General features: G+C 41.5%; 1 protein-coding gene across 1 annotated transcript; it reads left to right on the top strand.

The window, feature by feature from the left end:
• The first annotated feature begins 280 nt into the window (after positions 1-280).
• Positions 281-4,961, top strand: atf5b (activating transcription factor 5b). The gene is made up of 4 exons (XM_033631917.2): positions 281-482; positions 1,234-1,455; positions 1,841-3,029; positions 3,655-4,961. The coding sequence occupies exons 2-4, from the start codon at positions 1,317-1,319 to the stop codon at positions 3,839-3,841; spliced, it is 1,515 nt and encodes a 504-aa protein (XP_033487808.1). The 5' UTR covers positions 281-482; positions 1,234-1,316; the 3' UTR covers positions 3,842-4,961.
• Positions 4,962-20,020: the final 15,059 nt, after the last annotated feature.

Here is a 20,020-nt window from a genome sequence, read left to right as displayed (position 1 = left end):
CTGCTGTTTACACTATTTTTAAACGCATGTAATTTATTTTTTCTATCATCATTCCTGTGTTTAATTAAAACAAAGTAAAAACTGGCTCAGTAAAATCAGATTACATGTAATTAAAGTGTTTATAATAGGTTAAATAGGAGGAGTGGAGGCTGGAGGAGTGTGTGCAGCTCACACAAACAGGCTGAGGTCTCTGGATAATGGGAAAGTCCCCAGGTTCATGACGTAACGGCCGGGTGAACTCTGTAAACTGCGCATTAATCTCGTCTGCTGTGATCAGGTCCGGGCATTAGGAGTTGCAGAAGTAGCGGATTTAAAAACTTTCTGTCTGCAAGTCTGTTCGTCGAAATAGCACTTGATGAAGAGTCCCTGAGTGTGAAAAGGGAAAATATGGCTTTTTAAACAGTGGCTGTCTCCTTCCTCACCGTCCAGCTCCGCGTGCTTTGCTCCCGCAACGCACCACAAGACTATTCAGAAACTATGGGGTGAGTAAACTGGCTGAGAGCTTTGGGGGAAAGTTCAGACAATAATGTCTTTATTTAACCAACAAACCTGTTTGGACTTTGTTAAACTAATATTATATTGTATTCTGAATTTAACTTTTAGTGTAAGTCATTTTAAACATTATTACTATTTTAAAGTAACCACATTAAAGTTACTTTTAAAAAGGTGAATTTATTTAATTTATGTTTCTTGATACAATTTCTAGTCCGCAACTTCAAGTTACATTCAAGAAAACAACTTTAAAAATGTCTATGTTTGTGTAAAGTCTTTAAATATCTCATTTAGTTCATGTTATTATATTTTCTATTTTTTTCTATTATTTTTCCCATGATTTATTGTTTGTCAAGTTCATATTATTGCTTAATTATTACACAGTTTTGACACAAATCAATAATGGCTCACAGCATGAGGTCACAGGTGGATAGAAAATTAAAGAGTTAATTTGAGCTCATTAACTTTTAAATTTTTATTTTGTGTTTTTATTTTTTAAATATCAATTCCAATTATGTTGCTTTAATCTGTATTTCTATGTATTTTTTTTTTTTAATTTCAGGGAATTATTAGATGCTTTAGAGTATACAATGTGGATTTAAAAATAATTTTATTTTGTACTTTTATTTTTTTAAATTTTTAGATTTTGGGGAATTATTAAATGCTTTAGGTGAAAATGGAGAGTTTAAAAGCTAAAAAAATTTAGCTAAATTAGTTAATTTTCCTAATTCCTCTCCGCAGGTCTTCAGGTGTTTCCACAATTCTTTCATCCACCCAGTGCACGGTTTGTGCTTTTGAACAATTTAATCGACGCAGACGACACAATGGCGGCATCGATCCTTCGCAGGAAAATTCCTCCCATTTCCACAGGCGAGCTCGGCGCTCCCCCTCTCCGACAGGCTAGCCACAGCCAATCACGGCCCAGGTCGGGGGCGGAGCCAGCGGAGAGGCAGCACTTAATTGGTGAGTTTTGCCAAGACGCTTTTTTATTTTTCCACATCCCGAGGTCGGAGCCGCAGTGCAGCACGGGGCTAATGTCGTACAGTGAGTACAGCTAAGTGGATATTTATCGAATGCAGACGATGCTGTTCAATCATTTTCAGATGATCGGTTAGTTGTTCACTTGGATTTCTCGGATGTATTGCTTCATTTTAAGCTTCAGTTTTTTCTCTCTTTTTTTTTTTTTTTTTACATTTATCCTCTCTACCTTGCGTGATTTTAAGATTTTTTTTCCTGAATTGTAGTTTTTGTATTTCAGTTATTCTGCACCAACAGCTGAATGAAAATATTGGATTGCTTTGCTGATTCTATGATTTTTATAATCATTATTTTTTTTAATTTTTCATAGGTGATGGTCACTCAGATTGGATGACGGAAAAAGTTGATTTGTCTTCATTTGTGTCGACGACCGAGTCTTCTCCCAGCTCATCCCTTCCACCCTCGCCGTTAGAACAAGATGTCAAGGTGCCCTCGGATCTGGAGGTCATGACCTCTCTACTGCAGGAGGAGCTGGCTCAGCTGGAGGACTACTTCCGCTCCGAGTCCACATCCACAACAAACAAGTTGGAGAAATCCTCAAAATGTGACAAGGGTGCTCAAGCCATGGGCTCCCAGTCTTATTATCAGTTACCCTATGGCTCGTATGGGACCAGCCAATCAGAAACCAGCCCTGTGGTTGTTACCTTGGCAACAGGGGAACTGGACCTGGCCAGCTTTTGTGGCGGTCCCATCGGCAGAACCAAAATCGCGCGACCCGCTCCGTACAACTACCATCACCGCTACCACCACAACAACGGGCGAAGAATCCTCAGTGAGGCGGTGAAAGTCGGGGAGGAAGTTGGACTTGATACGTGGGGCTCGAGGGGAAGTTACTCAGGAAGCACAGAGTTGTCTGTGAACCACTACTCCACACTGAAGACAGTGAGCAAGAACAGCCTCGGGAGCGTCAAGAAGGTGAGAGAATGTGCTTTATCGTTGAAGGAAGAGGAGAGTTATTGTTTTTCAGAAGGAATGTTTTGCAGCGAAGAGATTGCCCGAGGTTTTTGTCTGGGTGGCTCGTACGACAGCCACCACAAGCGAGAGGGACAGTTGATGCACAACGTGAAGGTCAATGTAAGTTACGACAGCACGGGGCTCGAGGTCTTGCACTGCAGTAAAGATGGAGGACTTTCTGGGAGTATCCCCCAAGAGACAATGGTGGCCGGTGACGGCTACTTCCACCAGTCCATGGCCAGCACAGAGCCTTACCATAGCTTTATAGGTGACCTAGATCAGCCGTCACAAGCACAGGCTGTAGAGCCCCAACATGGCCACTACCTCTATCCAGAATGCCTTGCAGACCAAAGCTACGAATGTCTGTCCAGAGGGGACGGCGAGGGGACGCTGATGGGCGCCCCAATCCACCGCCCCACCCAGAGGCTAAAGGATGAGCCCTGCTCCCTCAAACCAGCTCTGGTGATGGGCGCCCCTTCTCTGGAAGGCAGCAGTGGAGAGAGGAAGCAGAAGAAGAGAGACCAGAACAAAACTGCTGCACACAGGTAAACAATTAGTCAAATTTATTCTCATCTCCTTCTTTATCTGACTGTCTTTTTAAAAAGCTGCTTCATAAACATGTAAAAACATCTGTTATGACATCACTAAAGTTGCTGCAGTGGTCATTAAAGATTATATTCGTGTTTTTTAAGCTCATCAATCACTTCATGATACTTGATTATTTTGTTGTTTCGCTTTAAAACTTGAACATGGCAGGAGTGTTACGTAAACCAGCCACCCCACTGCTTTAAAAATGTCCTGCAGAGTGTAGGAGGGAAATGGAAAGTCCCTCACTGCCTGCCAAATTCAGCCCCACCTAACCCTTTCTATAAGTCTGGTTTGCCTGTGTGTGAGTTTCATTCCTTCAAGTCTGTGTTGAATGCTGTAAAAAGTCTCTGTAATGTTTGTGGGTGAAAGTGGGAAGTTGGGGAGAATTGATCAGTCATGAGGTGAAATAAACAGCACATCATGTTACCTTGGGGGAGGGATGTCTGAGCTGCGTGAGTAATCCTCCCGATGTAGCTCAAAGGTCACGCTCACTTGACTCATTAATAAAGATGCAAGGCAGCAAAAAAAAAAAAAAAAAAAAAACCCCGTGAGACCAACCAAAAGCTTCCCCCTCTGTTACAGGTACAGGCTGCGTAAGAGGGCGGAGCTGGACTCTCTGGAGGAGGAGCTGCATGGCCTCGAGGGGCAGAACCGGGAGCTTCGTGACAAGGCGGAGTCGGTGGAGCGCGAGATCCAGTATGTCAAAGATTTACTGATCGAGGTCTACAAGGCTCGCAGTCAGCGGCTCAAACAGGATGGCAGTGCCTAAAACGCCCACGCTGACCTCACCTCCGAACCTCCCCGACCAGCACCAAGAGAAAAATCAAGTCAAGAGCACCAACTGGTTTTTGTCTCACAGGAATGAAATGGTAGTTGCATGATTTTGGTAGTTCTTTTCTAAAAAAGAGAAAAACAAAAACAACATATAATTGTTTCCAGAGGATGGTCGAACACAAACACACCTTTCCTAAAGAAAAAAAAAAAAAAGAAGTTTCCAAATGGGTGACTAAACTATAACAAGCCTTAGTGAGGTGGCTCCTAGAGGAGATGCTGAACTTGTCCGTGACCACTGTGATCCGAACTGCACTCACAGCCTTGTGATGACCGAGTTTGCGCTTGCAATGATTGATCGTTTACAAAATGCTCTTTGAATTAGTAGTAGTGATGGAATTTGCTTGTGGTTTTTGTGACACACACACACACCGGCAGCATCGAGGCAGATCCATGCTAAATATATATTTTATTTTATATTTTATTTTTACTTAATAATGTTCATTTATCATTTGCTTTAAACAATCAACTGAATAAAGGGATTGCTGGACAAAGTGTGTAACATGCTCTACAAATATTCATTATCAGAAACATTTAGAGAATTTGTATTGCTAAAACTGTCGAGTATTTACACTTCTTTACCCCACCTGAAATACCCAATGCATGTTTGATTTTGGAAAAAGCATGTGCGAGTGTTATTTGAAGGCAATATTCTGTTAACTGCATGGCTTCAAGATCTCCACCGTCAATTTAACTGAGTTGACTTTATTCCTCTCATCAGCTGGCGACTTTCTCCCCCCTCCGCCGCCGCCGCCGCCAGTGTGATTCATGCTCAGGTTTTTGGTTTTCCGCTCTGAGAAACGCAGAAACATTCACTGGCTTTTTTCCTTTCTCTTCTCTTCTCTCCTCTCTCGGCTGTATTTTGCGAACAAACAATCACCTGTTGACGCAACAATAAATCGTTGTTGGGTAACGGTACGACTTCATGGGAATTTTGTTTTCAATTGATCAATTTGATGTATCTGAAATTCAGGTCCTTTTAATAATCGATGTCAATGTCAGGAAATTATACATCAGGTAAATTACAGCCAAATAAACCAGTTATGTAGTATCATTGATCTCTGCCTTTGGACTGTTTTTCACTGCATGCTGCTCATTATGCACTCATCCTGCAGCCATTCAAACGCCTTGCAACAGCTGTCCAAATTCCATGAACTGCACCCAGATCAGCTCACAGAGAATAAGAAGAGGGTGGGATTAAGAGATAGAGACAGATGCAGAATAAACCCACTCCGCCCCTCCCACCCAGTCTGTGCCCTGCCCTGTAACTGCTGGCTCCAGCCCTCTTTTTTGGCTGCAATGCAGTCAGAGTCCAGGTTATTTCCCAGGATTCACCACAGGACGGCAGCACGAGGCACACGGTGGGCTTTGATTGACACCTGACCACTCTGCAACAAAACCTGTTTCTCCTTTTAGCTTCAGGAGCCAGGATTGAGTGGAGCTGCTCCAAACAGCCACACAATAAAGGAAAATATGTTTAGTTGAGAAACACTAATCGGCACTTCTCATGTTGTGTTTTCCAATATTTCACTACTTTGTTCCTGCACTGTGATCGAGCCCCGGGGCTGAGCGGAGCCATATCAAGCTCCAGCAGTCAACAGACAACATAAGTTGCCTATCTCATCTCCCAGCTCGTGGAGGGTGCGTGTGCCTGTGTTTGAGCGTGTGTGTATGTGTGTGTGTGAGAAATCTCTTGGTATCTCTCCTAGCAGTCGTAGGCCTTTCAAGTGCATGAGGCAATATCACACAATACTTGCAGGAGGAGGAGAGAGATGCAAGTGAACTATCAGAATAAAAAAGTACTGGGTTGACAGAGAATGCCTTTAAATCTATTGATTCAGTCTGCTTTCTGTTTGTTGTTTGATACAGATGCTATGTAAAAAAATAAAAAAAAGAATTGTAATGCTGATATAAAATTTATAATCTGATTTTGCAGTGTGTTCAATAAAGTTCATTATAACATATTAATTTATTACACATTTTTAGATGAGATGACACAAAAATCCACCCATTCCTTTAATCCTTTAATATTTAAATGACACAACACTATGACTATCAGAAATATATTTATTATTATTGATCCCCAGGATTCGTTACAGTCACTCTGACGTAAAGAGAAGAGAATTTTAAGAGGTAAGAAGAGTATGTAAATATAAAGTAATAAAATAGAAATAGAAATAAAAATATGCATAATGCGACAATGTTTAACACCAGCACTTCAGATATTAAGAATAAAAATATGTTCACTGTGCTGAGTCTGTAAGGGTAAAAATATAAATATAGAAATATGTTACAAACAGAAATATAAAATATGTATTATGCGATAATGCTCCTACAATATACACATCAATAGAAAAAAACAAGAATATGAATAAACATGAGAAATATGTACAGTTATGTGCATTATATATTTAATAAATACAGTATGTAGTACAGTATAGTATATGAAGACATAAGGAATGACCTCTCTATGTTGATTTCTTTTGGTTGGATGATCATGAAAAATTTAAATTTTGTTTCAGAAAGGGAACATTTTTTTGTGGCTGAGTTTCTTTGCCTTTTCTAAAATAGGAGTATGACTGAGCAGTTAAAGAACATGTACTATGGATTGTTAATACAACATCATTGTGTGGTGTCTTGTAAATCCACAAGGGTTGGGCTCATATAAGTGTGCATGACACAAATAAGAAAATAAAGCAATCAAAATTAAAAATATAATGTAATATAATGTAATTCAATATAATTTGAAACTCAAATGTTCCCAAATGAGTTAAATTACAGTAAAAGTAGGCATTAAATACACATATTGAATATGAATGCAGAGCAAATCTGGTGTATTTAACCAACATTTTAAATTCCACAACACGTTGAGTGAAAATATATGAAATAAAGTGATATTTTTTTACTTACAGTCACACTAACATCCACACTGAGCCAACTAAACGATACGTACAAACATGAGAAACACTAATAATGATTAAAACATGTTTATATGATAATTACACACACACACACACACACACACATATATATATATATATATATATATATATATATATATATATATATATATATATATATATATATATATACACACACACATGTCAGGAATATATTTTAAAAACAGCTGAAATATATAAAATAAATATATAAACGATGTACAAATGTGAGTAAATGTCACATGAATGGCTCAACAGAGAGTGGTGAACACGGTGTGTCTACAGGGAGCAGTGAATCCATTAGCTGTGAGTGCATGAAGAATATTCCAGTGAGATGTACTGTACGGAGGGTTCTGTCTCTGTCACCACCAGGTGTCTCTCTAAGCTCAGAAACAGACTGGAGGTCTGTTTAAAGAAAGTGATTTCTACATGACATGTTGTGAGTACACTATATTCCAGTCCAGATGTTGTGCACACGTAGCACAGTTCACTTTCTATTGAGGAACAAATGACCCTTCAGACATGGAATCTGTTTATCCATACGGATTAAACGATAAAATGTATATCATTAGCCTATTGTGTACTTAGTGTGTAAGATCTTTATTAGTAAAGCAACACGTAACTACTGCTGTCCAACAAATGCAGTGGAGTTAAAGGTACAATACTTCTCCCTGAAATATAGTGGACATCTGCGCTGCACAGTACTTGAGTAAATGTACTCAGTGTATCAATGTGTCCATTTAGGAAGCACAAGTGACTGTGTTTGGTGCAAATCAAAGTGACAACAGGTGCAATGGAGAGGCAAAAGCAAGACAACCCCCAAAAAGGGAATGGTTTTACATGTGGTGTCCACAGACAGTTGCTCTCTCCTTATCCTTCCTGACTGATTCTTGTCTAGTTTGGTCTTCTGCTAGTGTCCTTGTCACTACTGGTAGCATGAGGCCGTACCTGCAGCCCAGTCAGGTTGCACAGGTAGTCCAGCTCCTCCAGGATGGCACAAGAAGGTTTGCTGTGTCTCCCAGCACAGTCTCAAGCGTGTGGGAGATACTCGGAGACAAAGCTATGTGAGGAGGAACAGGAGGAGCACTGCCAGAGCCCGACAAAATGACCTCCAGCAGGCTACTGGTGTGCGTGTTTCTGACCACACTGTCAGAAACAGACTCCAGGAGGGTGACATGAGGGCCCCACGTCCTCTAGTGGGACCTGTGCTCACTGCCCAGCACCCTGCAGCTTGAAGTATATCACCCAGGGTGATATGATTGGTGGGTGTGGTTTGGTAGAAAGAAAATAGCTCCTTCATGAAACTGCTCACAATGTCTGTGGATTATCTTAAGTAACTGGGTCTTGATTTCTGGAAGGAGATTTGAGTTTTTCAAATGCATTTTTTTGGCACTTTGAGCACCACAAGCTGAGTGCCATCTAGTTCCATTATACTTGAGAGAAAGCAGACATCTCTACACAGTTTACATACATAAAATCTAATACCCAGTGAGTGTATTGAGGCTCATGAATATCACAAATAATTAACAAAAATAGCACTTCTGGAAGTGGAATCAGGTGGAGAGAAATGTGTCTTTAAAGTGTCTTGTGTCTGCACTGTTTGCAGCATGAAATACAGTCATTGCACTTGTAGCAAAAAAGTCTTAGCATGTGAAGTGTGTGTCTCGTAACGCCAGACAGTCGTGGAGAGGGTTAAGAGATGAGTAGTGTAAATTTTCTGCTTTGGTTTTGATACAGCCTGCCCAGCAGTATGCATGTGTAGCCTACATTATGTTGTACGTATTCCATCTGTTGGGAAAGAGGCGGTGTTTGACTTTGTTTTGACACCTGAGGTGACGTCTGTCATGTATCAGTTCGGAAAAGGACACAAATGCAGAGCAGTAGGCAGGTAGCGTTGAAACAAAAGGTGAGCTTTAATTGAGCTGATAAAAAACAAGAGACAGAAGACCCAAAATTAACTGAAAGTCAACTGCAATACTACGATAAACACATGGATGACTTTAGGCAGGAACTGGAGCAGCAACAACAACTTCATAAACATGAACACAGATGAACTAAAAGAAACAAAGGGAAACACACAGGTATATATGCACAGAGATCTAATCACAAGAATGAGACACAGCTGGAGGAGGAGGACACGGGCAAAAAGAGGGAAATGGGAACTGGCTGACAACAAGGGTGTGGAGGGGAACACTAGGGTGGAGCAAACAGGACTAACACAGAACAGGTGTGAAGGGAAGACTAACGAGACTGATGGTAGACAGGTGTGATAGAAAACATGAGACCTGAGGAGAGAATCTAAAAAATAAAACAGGAAACAGATTAAACATAAATTAAGAATACAGAAAACAAAGTCCCCAAGATAACAAAATAAAAACCCAGGACCATGACACTTCACTGGTCTCGCCTTTTGTTTTATGGTAACATCATCTCATGACTCGTTTGTGTGTGAGCAGTAAGATCACTGTGGGTTTTTCTTTTATTCTGCCTCTATTCTCAACTCCAATGTTACATGCATTGTCAGTTTTCAAAATACACTTCTGTTTCCACAGGGAATGTACAGTTTGCATACAGTCTCTTTCAAAATAAAAGCACCACGTCGGTACAACACTGTGCATTGCCATTTTTTTCTTTCAACAACAAACATACGTGGTGACGTTTGGCCAACACACAGACGTGGTTGAGTTTAGGCTACAAAAGCACGTGGTTAGTTTTAGAATAAAAGAACAGGGTTTGGCTTTACAATCTTAAAGCAAGCGAACACCGGCCTCCCAGGTGAAAGTTGGTGGTTGTTTGACCCATCCAGCACCCCTCCCACCTGTCCTAGTCAGGTTTCCGTCCCACTGTGTTTCCCCCTGACCCTGCCTGGAACCATTAAAAATATCGTTTTTCGTATCATTTCATATCATGCCAAAGTGATAGCACAGCTTTTTTCGTCGGTGTCTGACGCCGGAAGTCACTGACCAAGCACCAGATTTTGACGACTTTGGAGTGAGACCTTGTTGTATGTCTTTACACTTTTTAAAGCTTAGAAGGTTTTCTTTCACCATGCTGATAGAGCAGTTAAAGAGGCAACAGATAGGATTTTTTTTTTTTTTTTTTTTTTAGCTTGGCGCCACTTAGCATCAGTGGTGTTGTGTCGCACTGTTGCAACGACCAAATTGACCGTGGGGATCAGAGATAATTAATAATATATGACTCTATTAGACTCTCTATATTAAATAAAATGTAGGCTGTAAAGCCACCGGTATACCTCTGCGTATATGTATGAAAAGACCGAGCAACAATTATCAGATTTATCTGAAGAAAAAACAAACAGTAATGCAAATAATTATAGCAGAATGCACAGTACCAGTACAAACAACTCACAGTAAATGATACCAATATGTACAGTATCAGTACAAACAACAGTAGACACAGTGGAATTATACCAATATGCACATGTAAACAGTCCCCATTCTAGAATAAACGCTACCGTATGGAAACCATGCGGCCGGTTGGAGCTCAAATTGAATGGGAAACAAAGTCCAGTGTTCACTTAGCTGGGCGATGTCCGTTGATAGCTGCCTCCGTGAGAAGAGAACAGAAGGAAGGGAGGGGGGTATCACTGTCCGAGGGCTGCTGTAGAATGGCAACCAGGATGTTGGCCGACCAACACTCGCTACCCGCTCCCTGGTTGTGGCGATTTGCGATGCTGGCCAGCTAGGAATGAACTAGCAGCCAGTACAGTACAGTCCTCTCTGGTCTAGCTAACATTTAGCCATGTTACTTACTAATCCATTAGAAAGAAAGCTAGCTGGACATGGGTTTTGAAGCCTCTTTGGTCACGGAGCTCCCTCCATCTCTTGAACGTCTGACTGAGGTTTACTCTTGTTTTTCCTCTTCTTTTATCACTCTCCTTTTTGCTCTTCTTTGCCTCCTCACACAGAGGAGCTGCTTTTCTTTTGCTAGGCCGTTTTTCACTTGTCTCCAAACTTTGTCCGTCTGCCATTGTGCTTGTGACTCAACTATCTCATGCCCAACTCCTCATAAGGACCAGCTCCAGTCCCTGATTGGCTGACCGACCGATTTCGCAATACATGACGCGTTTCCTGCCGTAAAGCAGATTTTTTCCGCGAAATTTCGGCACCAGTAGCAGAAGCTTATTACAAAGATTGCAAAGCCACTAATTAACCTAGGTAAACGCTGATAGTCTGATTTTACTGTGGCCACTACCCTGTGCAACCCACATTATTTTCATAATGATATATTTAGGAAAAAATGCTATCTGCGGCCTCTTTAATTTATGACTGCATTAAAAGTACCCAAACATGTAATAAATATCTCTAACAATCGTTTACTACTCTCTCATTCTGAACTACTATTAGGAAGTGGTCTAATGTAATGTAATAAAGACAAAATACTTTGCTAAAGTACTCAAGTATTTTTTGGGAGGTATCTGTACTTGTCTTGAGTTTTTATATGTCTGTCAGCGTTCACTTCTACTCCACTACATTTCCCCTGAGGATCTCTGTTACTCAATACAAAATATGAAAGGAAGGGAAGAAGGGACAGATGGACGAATGAAGGAACGAGAGGGAAGGAAAAACCGGATTTTGCTCTTAAATCCTTTAGGGTGTGAAACACACCTTGTGTAGGCTCCATTTTTAAGGTGGTGTTCAGGTTACATAGAAATAAACTGCATAAATTTCCAAATTCTGACCGGCTGCCTTTACTTGTACTTTTACTCCCAATATTAGCCCTGTGAGGCAAATTGTGATTTGTGATATTGGGCTTTATAAATAAAATTGAATTGAAAAATTGAATATTTAATTGCATTTAATATGATAAAATTGCTTTAGATACCTAAGTGCAGTAAATATGAGATACTTTAGGACTATTACTCAAGTAATATTCTAATAGGTGACTATAACTTATATTAAAGTAGTTCTCTGGTAAGATATGTCTACTTTCAGGTGCTTTATCCACCACTGACATTAGGCTGAAAACATTTCTCCCAAGAAGAACACTTTTACAACACAATAACCTAAAAACACTAACAACACTTAACAAGATGAGGTATCTGATTTTTTAAAACAATTTCTTATAAAAGAAGAGGAGACCTTTTTTATTTATTTAGTGTACTACACTCGAAAACAGACACACTACATGTGGAGATTGGCTGGTGTGTGAGTTGGCAAAATGATTCAGAAATCCACTTTTCAGTCTGAGCTCATCACTGATACACAATATACCAGTCAGAATGTGTGTGTGTATTGTTTTATCATATGAACCTAATCCAACATTAAGCTTGTGTGTGTGTGTGTGTGTGTGCGTGTGTGTCTGCACACCTCTGTATCTTCCAAGGAACTGGTGATGTTATCATTTGCTCAGAACTATTACAGGTATGAAATGAATCAGCCAAGTAAGGCGTGTAGTGTGTGTTGAAACCCTGCAGCAGCAAACAGAGAGGTTTCCGGTGGGACGTGATACTCAGATTTGGTGGGAAATGTGGCAAAGGCCCAAAGGTCAAAGATCTTGCTAAATGCTAACTGTCTTGTCGCGAAACTTTGGTCTGAGCTGGGCTTTAAGCGTTTTTAGCAGATGGTTTTATTGAAGAAAGAATCGTTATGAAATCAACAGTTCGAGCATCAGTTGTAGCTGTGTAGATCAAAAAAATGACCATGATGAATATGATGAGGCGTGACCAGCAACATGATGAAGAGCTCGACCTCTAATATAAGCCATAGTCACATTGTCATAGTATACTGTTTCTGCAGTCAGTATAGAAAAAATATTTACTGTTTTGGACTAACAGGAAATGATGCAATACATGCACAGATGGATGCAAACCGTACGATAACCTTGGAACACTGCGGCTAATTAAACTCAGAGAAGAAGAAGGTAAATAAGGCCTGACAGTTCATTCCTGACCTTGTAAACAACAGTTGATACAACAATCTCAACTCAAGGTCGTGTTTTTGCCGATTACCAGCCACAAGTTTTTATTTTTCCTGCTGTGAGCTCCATTTCCTTTGTGCGTTGCATTGTGGGCCGTCAACAGTTACTCAAAAACAAGGAGATCTGCATATGGAAATTGTCAACTTTTCAGCGTGGACGCGGACAAATAATCTGCATAGAATTAGTATTCAACACAGAACTGGGGCACAGGACCAGTTAATGACTAGTAACACGGGATGTTCCGGTTTATAATGAGGATGTGACAAATTCCATCACCAGTAACAAACAGCAGCTGTGAATGTGCATGATATCTCTGTGAGCGGTCGTACAGAGACACACTGGCCACAGAAATCAGAGGTAAGATGAAGGCAACACAGGATCATATTAGAGCTGGTCGGGGAGAACGATGTGGGAGAGGGGATGTGATGCAAGAAGGGGAGAAATAGTGGAGGGGGGGGGAGGAACCACAGTGAGACTCTAGTAATGGTGGAGAGCAGAGGATGAGCTGGAGCTCAGAGATGCAGAATGGCCTGCAGCTCTGTTGGAGGCTGTTTGCATACCAGCAAGAAGCTCTTAAATTTGTTATGAGCAGCCAGTGGGGGAGGTACAGTTTGAGGGTGGGGGCTGAGGTTAAAGATGCTGGGGGAGTTGGTTGGAGTTGGGAGGTTGGGGGAGGTTTAGGAGGTCAGATTGGACGGAGATGCAGAAGAAGTGGTATAGCTCCATGATTCCCAGCAGGAGTTTAACCTTAACCAAGAATCACAGGAGTCACATGTCTAAAAATGTCAAGGCTGGAGTCATCTCAGGACTCAATGATATATTACTGTCACGCAGCACATGATTACACAATGACATGTAGTTGTTTACATTAAAGGAGGTGCACATACTCAGGCAAGCTTCCAGTTAGATTCTTAGACACAAAAGTGGGCGTAAGGTTATTTCCATGCAAAGCTCGGCATTTATCAATATAGGTGTGAGCAGAGGCTACGATCAAATCTCACGTCAGATCTCCGCTCATGTACGTAAGTTTGAGTCAGTGTGGACTTGTGTTGCAGCAGAGTAAATCTGGCTGAGTTGGAGAATTGTTATTAGACCATATTCTGACTGACATAAGTATTTGCAGCCACATATTAATCACTTTATTATGTATAATTGCCATATGTACACATGCTCTCTATCACAGCTGGCTCTGTGGGAGTGGCTTCAGACTGTTTAAGCACTCAGTACGTTTACATGTACAGCTAAGCAGAGCTACGGTTACAGCTTGACTAGGCCTTTTAATTGGACTACTGTCCTCGTCCCAGTATACAAGCACGGGAGGGGAATCGACTTACTGAACGAAGTATGTTCGACTCCTCTACAACAGGTGGTGAAATACCCCCTTTCACCTTTAGTATTGGACCTTTCTCCAGTTGACCCATTACGTCACAGACCAAACAATCGACAAACAAGTTAGCTTTGCTTAGCTGGCAGCTAACTGGTGTCATATTGTATTGGCTGACAAACCACAGCATGATAATATATATTCATCATTAAAAGAAAGTAAACCTTGCAAAAGTGTAATTAAATACTAGTAGCCAAGGTGATTACATTTTACAGGTGTCTGGCCTGGACACACGTCTGTCTCTGCGGCCTCCTGATATGCACACAATGGAAGCAGACCCGATCGGCACGGCCAAGCCCACACATAAGTTATAAGCTTTTATATGAAAATTATAACATTATACAGGCTTTATTATTAATATATGAAGGAAGGCCATATCATGGATGTATAAATTAAATTCTCCACCCTCTAGGCTGATTCTCTGCTGCAATGTTCTGTTCAAACCACGCACGCATAAAGAGGTGCAAATAAAGTGAGTAGTGCCATTTCTCGTCATATGAACTTCCGCGACCGATTCATGCCAAGATAGCCAATCAGCACTGAGATCCTCCGGGTCAGGTGTATGATGCCGAGGATGCACTGACGGAAGTTCATTGATTGATTCAGCAATTTTATGTGTGTGTGATGTGAGTTATTCACGCATATAAAGCAAGTCACAACAAAATATTTTAGCATTCAAACTTGCGCGAGTAACAAGACGTGAAAATTTGCATCACATTTGGTGTGAACACAACATAACACCGTTGACCGCAGCAGTTTCAGACATGGAATATGTTCTGATCTGCATTTTTATTTTAAACCAACACAACAGAACAAATGAGGCCCTCAGATGAATGAAACGTACTCTTTACAACAGACAGCTACTGTACAGTCGACAACAGCAGACGATCAGCACCTCACTGACTTTTGTCATCAATGATATTGTATTGAGATTTATTGTTGGACTGTGAACAGAAGTCTAATCAGACACCGCCTGAGATGAACGAGAAAATATGGTAGGCATCCTTAGCCATCCTTATGGAGAGTGTGGACGGACAGCTGGGACACGATTAGCACCACGGAGACTGGTCATGTTATGTTGAAGGCCCTCTGCACATAGTCTCTATATACAGACTCTACATTCAGTGAATGTAGACTCTGTAGGCAAACTGCGGAGATCTTGCCTCCGGAAGAAAAGTGGAAGAGCCCTGGTTTCCAGTTGCAGCCTGTTTGTAGTCTGCGTGATATTGACCAATCACGTTTGAGCCGGCTGCAGTTGTTGCCAGGTTAAATGGTCCGTGCGGTGAACTCACGAGGTGGAACATAATTGGCGTCACTGCAAACTCTGAATCCATCGCAATGGTTCAGCATATTTACTTATATATAAACGGAAGTCGGAAACGGAAATTTGTCTCCTCCGCCCAAATCAAACCGGAATGCCAAAAAATCAGGGGTCTGCCCCCAGAGGCTGTATCGCCGTCTGGCGGAAGTCAAGCGCCGAATACAGCCAATGGGTTCCAAGACTGCTCTGCACATGTCTAAAGGACAGAGAGCAGTACAGCTCTCTGTGGATTAAAACCTGAAAGCATGCTGCACCTGTGGCCACACCCACATCACTGATGTCAAAGCAGGTATTTTCCTTAGCTGCTTGAACGTCATCAGTTTTGTTTGATTGGGTTGTGGTGCGGGTGTGTTTTTTTTTTTTAATTGAATCTTATGTCTGCTGTGAAAATGCACCTACTTATGGCAACAAAAAAGTTTATCTTGGGTGCGTCGGAACAATAAACAATCAAGGGAGGACAGCAGAGGAGATACCTGCACACCAATTAAACTGAGCTGGACAGCCACAAAAAGTTTCACAGGCTGAGATTAATGTAAAGAAATATCAGTTTATTCAAAACATGGGAGTGTGCTCCAAGTGCTCAAAGTGCAAAACATGATATTGAAAAGTGATTTAAAAACAGCAGCAAACGTTTCAGTCCTCGACTATCTTCAACATTTTCTGTGAAAACAGAAGTGTATCTTAAAAGAAGACAATGCATGTAACAAGCTGAAGTTGACACGGCAACAACGTACACACCCAGGGTACCTTGGACGTGGTATGTGGACATGGAGAGTCCATGACCAAATGTCCATATGTGACGAGGTCAGAGTGAGAATGTGTTGCTCCCTGCACTGTAATTCATTATTCATTTTTCTTGCCTTTTTTTGTGATTTAATTGCGCAAAAAAACCCTGTAACTATAAACTATTAACAATTTAACAAAGTTTTGTAATAGTCATTTTCGATTCTTTTAAGAGCTGAATTTTCCATTCAGTGTTCATCATCATGTGAGCTCTCCTTCCATAACAACAGCTCTGAGCAGTTACACCTCTCATAAAATGAAATATGGAACCGGTCTGATGAGCCTAAAACTATTTTCCCCCTCAGGTGAAAACCAGAGACATTCTTTCCTCCCTGCCTGTTGTCTCTCTGTGCTCTGTGAGCACACATGAACACATGCAAACTCCTTCTACTTCATTTCATTTTCTGAATTAAGTCTGTTTGCAATTGTTGGTTTCCGTGGTAAACTTCATTCCCTTACTGAGCAACTTTTTGCCTTTTGTTGTCTCTTTACCCTCCTCGTCTCTCAGTTTGTTTGTTGTAGTAACCTGACTGTGTGCAGAGTGGTGAGTAAGCCATTTTAGTAGTCACATTTGGCAAACCATCAGTCGTATTATGTTGAGAATGTGGGTGTCGGTGTACTCTTTCCCAGGTAAGGGCTGTTTCCAATAAATTTTGGCACTGACACACAAACAGCTCACAGCTGCCGCAACTAGTCATCTACCCACGCTCACTCAGCAAGCCCCAACAGATCCAGGTGATACTGCAGAGACACACGAAGGAGCCCGGGAGGTGGAGGAGCGCCGCTCCACTGCTTTAAACTCTGACATTAAGGCGCTTACCCTGAATTAATTTGTACCATAATGTTTTCTTAATTTACCACAATAGTATTAATCACCACGAATAATGTGGTTTGGCTTGCTGCTATCAGCTTTAACTGTTCAGTGTTTTTACTTACAGGATGAATCTTCACTGTCAATAGTCCACGTTATTAACTACGAATCCTGCCAGGTCAAAACTGAAAAACATGTTATAACAGCATGTCTGAGTTCTGATAATCTCTATGGCCCAGTTAAACATAAACATTATGCCAGATAGATCATTTCAGCATAACTGAAACTGAGGGAAACCTGAAATGTGCTTAATACCTTTGATGAAAGAGGGTCTTGTGATGTGAGCATGAGGAAACTTTCTCACTGGTGTTTTCCATGTGCTTGTGTTACAGTAAAAGATGTGTTTACCTATCTGAAATCATAAACTATGCTTCCTCGTGCTTTGTCTCGATCGGTCAGAGCAGATGCAATATCACTGTCACCAGGTGATTATGGACACATACAATGTCTGTGTCACTGTATTGAGCAATCAATGATGAGATGTATCAACTCAACAGAGATAAGACTGACATCATTGTCTTTGGGCCACTGACAGAAAGACAGTGTCAGCTCTCATCTTGAGTCTGTCTCTCAGCTAAAAACCTTGGTGTTATCCTGGACTCAGATTTAATTTCCACAACCACATCTGATCTGTAACGTCATCTACCTACTACCATTAAAAACATTCCTACAGTCAGCAGCGATCTGTTCATAGACCTTTCAAAACAAGCTGCTTAGCACCGTCAGCTTATTCAGAATGCTGCTGTTCAGGTCCTGACAACAACTAAAGCCCAGCATACACTGTACGATTTTTGACCGGATTTGACCTGATTTTTGAGACGCACGACCTGCTGACACTCGGGCCGGATTTCCGCTTCATCGTGCGTCTTTTGCCATGCAGTGTATGGGGGGGGGGGGGGGCGAGGGCCAATCATTTGTTCCAGAACCACGGTCGGATGATCGGATGAATTTCTGACATGTCAGAAATTTTGGTCGGCTGGCACAGACATTCGCACAGTTGAAGCAGAGCCACGAGCCGATTCGCCAATGTCTGTGCATTTATCCCTCACTGCGCCTGCGCGAAGACATAGATCACCATGGCGACGCGTCGGTGGACTGTAAATATGGAGGCCAGGTTGGTTGAGCTGTGGCAACAGTATGAGTGCCTGTTCGACGTTTCTTCTTCACCTACCACAACCGCTATCTACGAGAGAAACGCTGGCAGGAGATAGCCAATATTCTTCAGCTGCCTGTTAAGTTTTTTCTGCTCTCATTTTCAAGCAAGCGCAACAAACATACAAGCTAGCGCGCTAGACGAGGTACAACACACACATACACACACACACACACACACACACACACACACACACACACACACACAGAGGGTGCACCCGGCTAAAGCCGGCTTACCTCCAACTCTCGTTGTAAAATGGACAAACCATACTGTCCACGTCTAGCTCAAGCCATCTGCGAGTCCATATGCGCCGACGCCTCTTCTTTTTGGACGTTTCGGCACACAGTATAGCGCAAATCATCAAAGCAAACCGCTTGTCCTGCTTCGTTGACAACAGCGGCACTTCCGGAACAAATTGGAGCTTTCAAATGTATCTTTATTGACAGCTGTCAACGGGCAGGACAGTCAGCAGGGGCCGACGAAGTGCAAAACATGATGGGCTGTTCAAAAGTGCTGTTTGCAGTCATTACAGGGTGGAGCAGGCAGTGTAAAAACACAACATTTTTAGCTCTGACTTAAAGGAGGTCAGAGTCGCGTTATATACAAGCGGCCGTATTTTGAAATCAATTCTCAGAGTGACAGGTAGCCAGTGTGAGGACTTTAGAACTGGAGTAATGTGGTCATTTCTCTTAAGCCCAGCATACACTGTACGATTTTTAAAATCTTGAAATTGCAATACTTTTTCAAAACTTGATGGTTTTACCTTTCTGTACATTTTGTATACAAATTCATTTCAATTTCAATTTACAATGTTCAAAATTTTCTTCCGGGGGGGTCTCCCACCCCAATAGTTTCCCAAAATCCTGTGGGAAACACTGGGTTACTGTACTTAGTGTTGCTGCAATTGACCTATGGCTAAGCCACGCCCCCCTCCACTCACTTGGACAAACTATCAACATTCAGTGAGCGGCGCTATGGCAGGTGTCACAGTACACGGCATTTCACAGGAGGCAATTGATGATTTTTGGGGACATAACAATCAGATGTCATTGAGAAGTAACCAAAAGGGCCTAAACTACGCATTGGAGGGATATATTCATCATTTTATTGTTGAGAAGGTCGATGAAAAGCTTAAATTACAAGCCAAAATTTACAGGTCACAGTATACGCTTGTGAACCGCATCTCGTTGCCGTCGCCATCAAAGACAACAAGTTAAAGTGCCACTGAAGTTAAGGTTTTTGGCTCAGAATATGAGAAAAGGATAACGGCCTTTTTACCATCTTTACTAAGAGTGTCTCTCCGTTAGTTTGGTGCTACAGTATTTACACTGAATCATTCAGCATAACGTTTGCCAACCTTTGTTATCTCTGCCATTACAGATAAGTTAATGAAGCTAAGCTCCAGAAGTTAACGTTAGCTTAACTAGAGCCCTTTGGACAACAGCTAACAATGATGTACGATCACCAAAGTACAAAACTAGAACAAAATAGGCTAATGAACTCCCAGCAAACAAGGTGACATGATGAACAACGCATCTAGGAGCTAACGTAAGGCTAACTTTAGCTAACGTTAGCTAGAGATGTTAAAGATAACTTTATATTTCTTTCCAGCAAAGTGACAATATGTTGCCTCAAACACAACGTTGACTTACCTTAGAACAGATGTAGACATCATTGTTAATCTTATTCACGTTGAGTTGATGTTGTGGTCTAACGTTACCACACA

Source organism: Epinephelus lanceolatus, chromosome 4 (assembly GCF_041903045.1).
Source record: "Epinephelus lanceolatus isolate andai-2023 chromosome 4, ASM4190304v1, whole genome shotgun sequence".
Taxonomy (NCBI): Eukaryota; Metazoa; Chordata; class Actinopteri; order Perciformes; family Serranidae; genus Epinephelus; species Epinephelus lanceolatus.
This window is presented reverse-complemented; position numbering and strand designations above follow the sequence as displayed.

What these genes read in the sequence shown, in the direction of transcription:
- atf5b (XM_033631917.2), top strand. Translation starts at nt 1,317, where the DNA reads ATGGCGGCATCGATCCTTCGCAGGAAAATTCCTCCCATTTCCACAGGC. An exon ending in GGAGAGGCAGCACTTAATTG is followed by an intron (nt 1,456 to 1,840) that starts GTGAGTTTTGCC and finishes AATTTTTCATAG; the next exon opens with GTGATGGTCACTCAGATTGG. An exon ending in AACAAAACTGCTGCACACAG is followed by an intron (nt 3,030 to 3,654) that starts GTAAACAATTAG and finishes CCTCTGTTACAG; the next exon opens with GTACAGGCTGCGTAAGAGGG.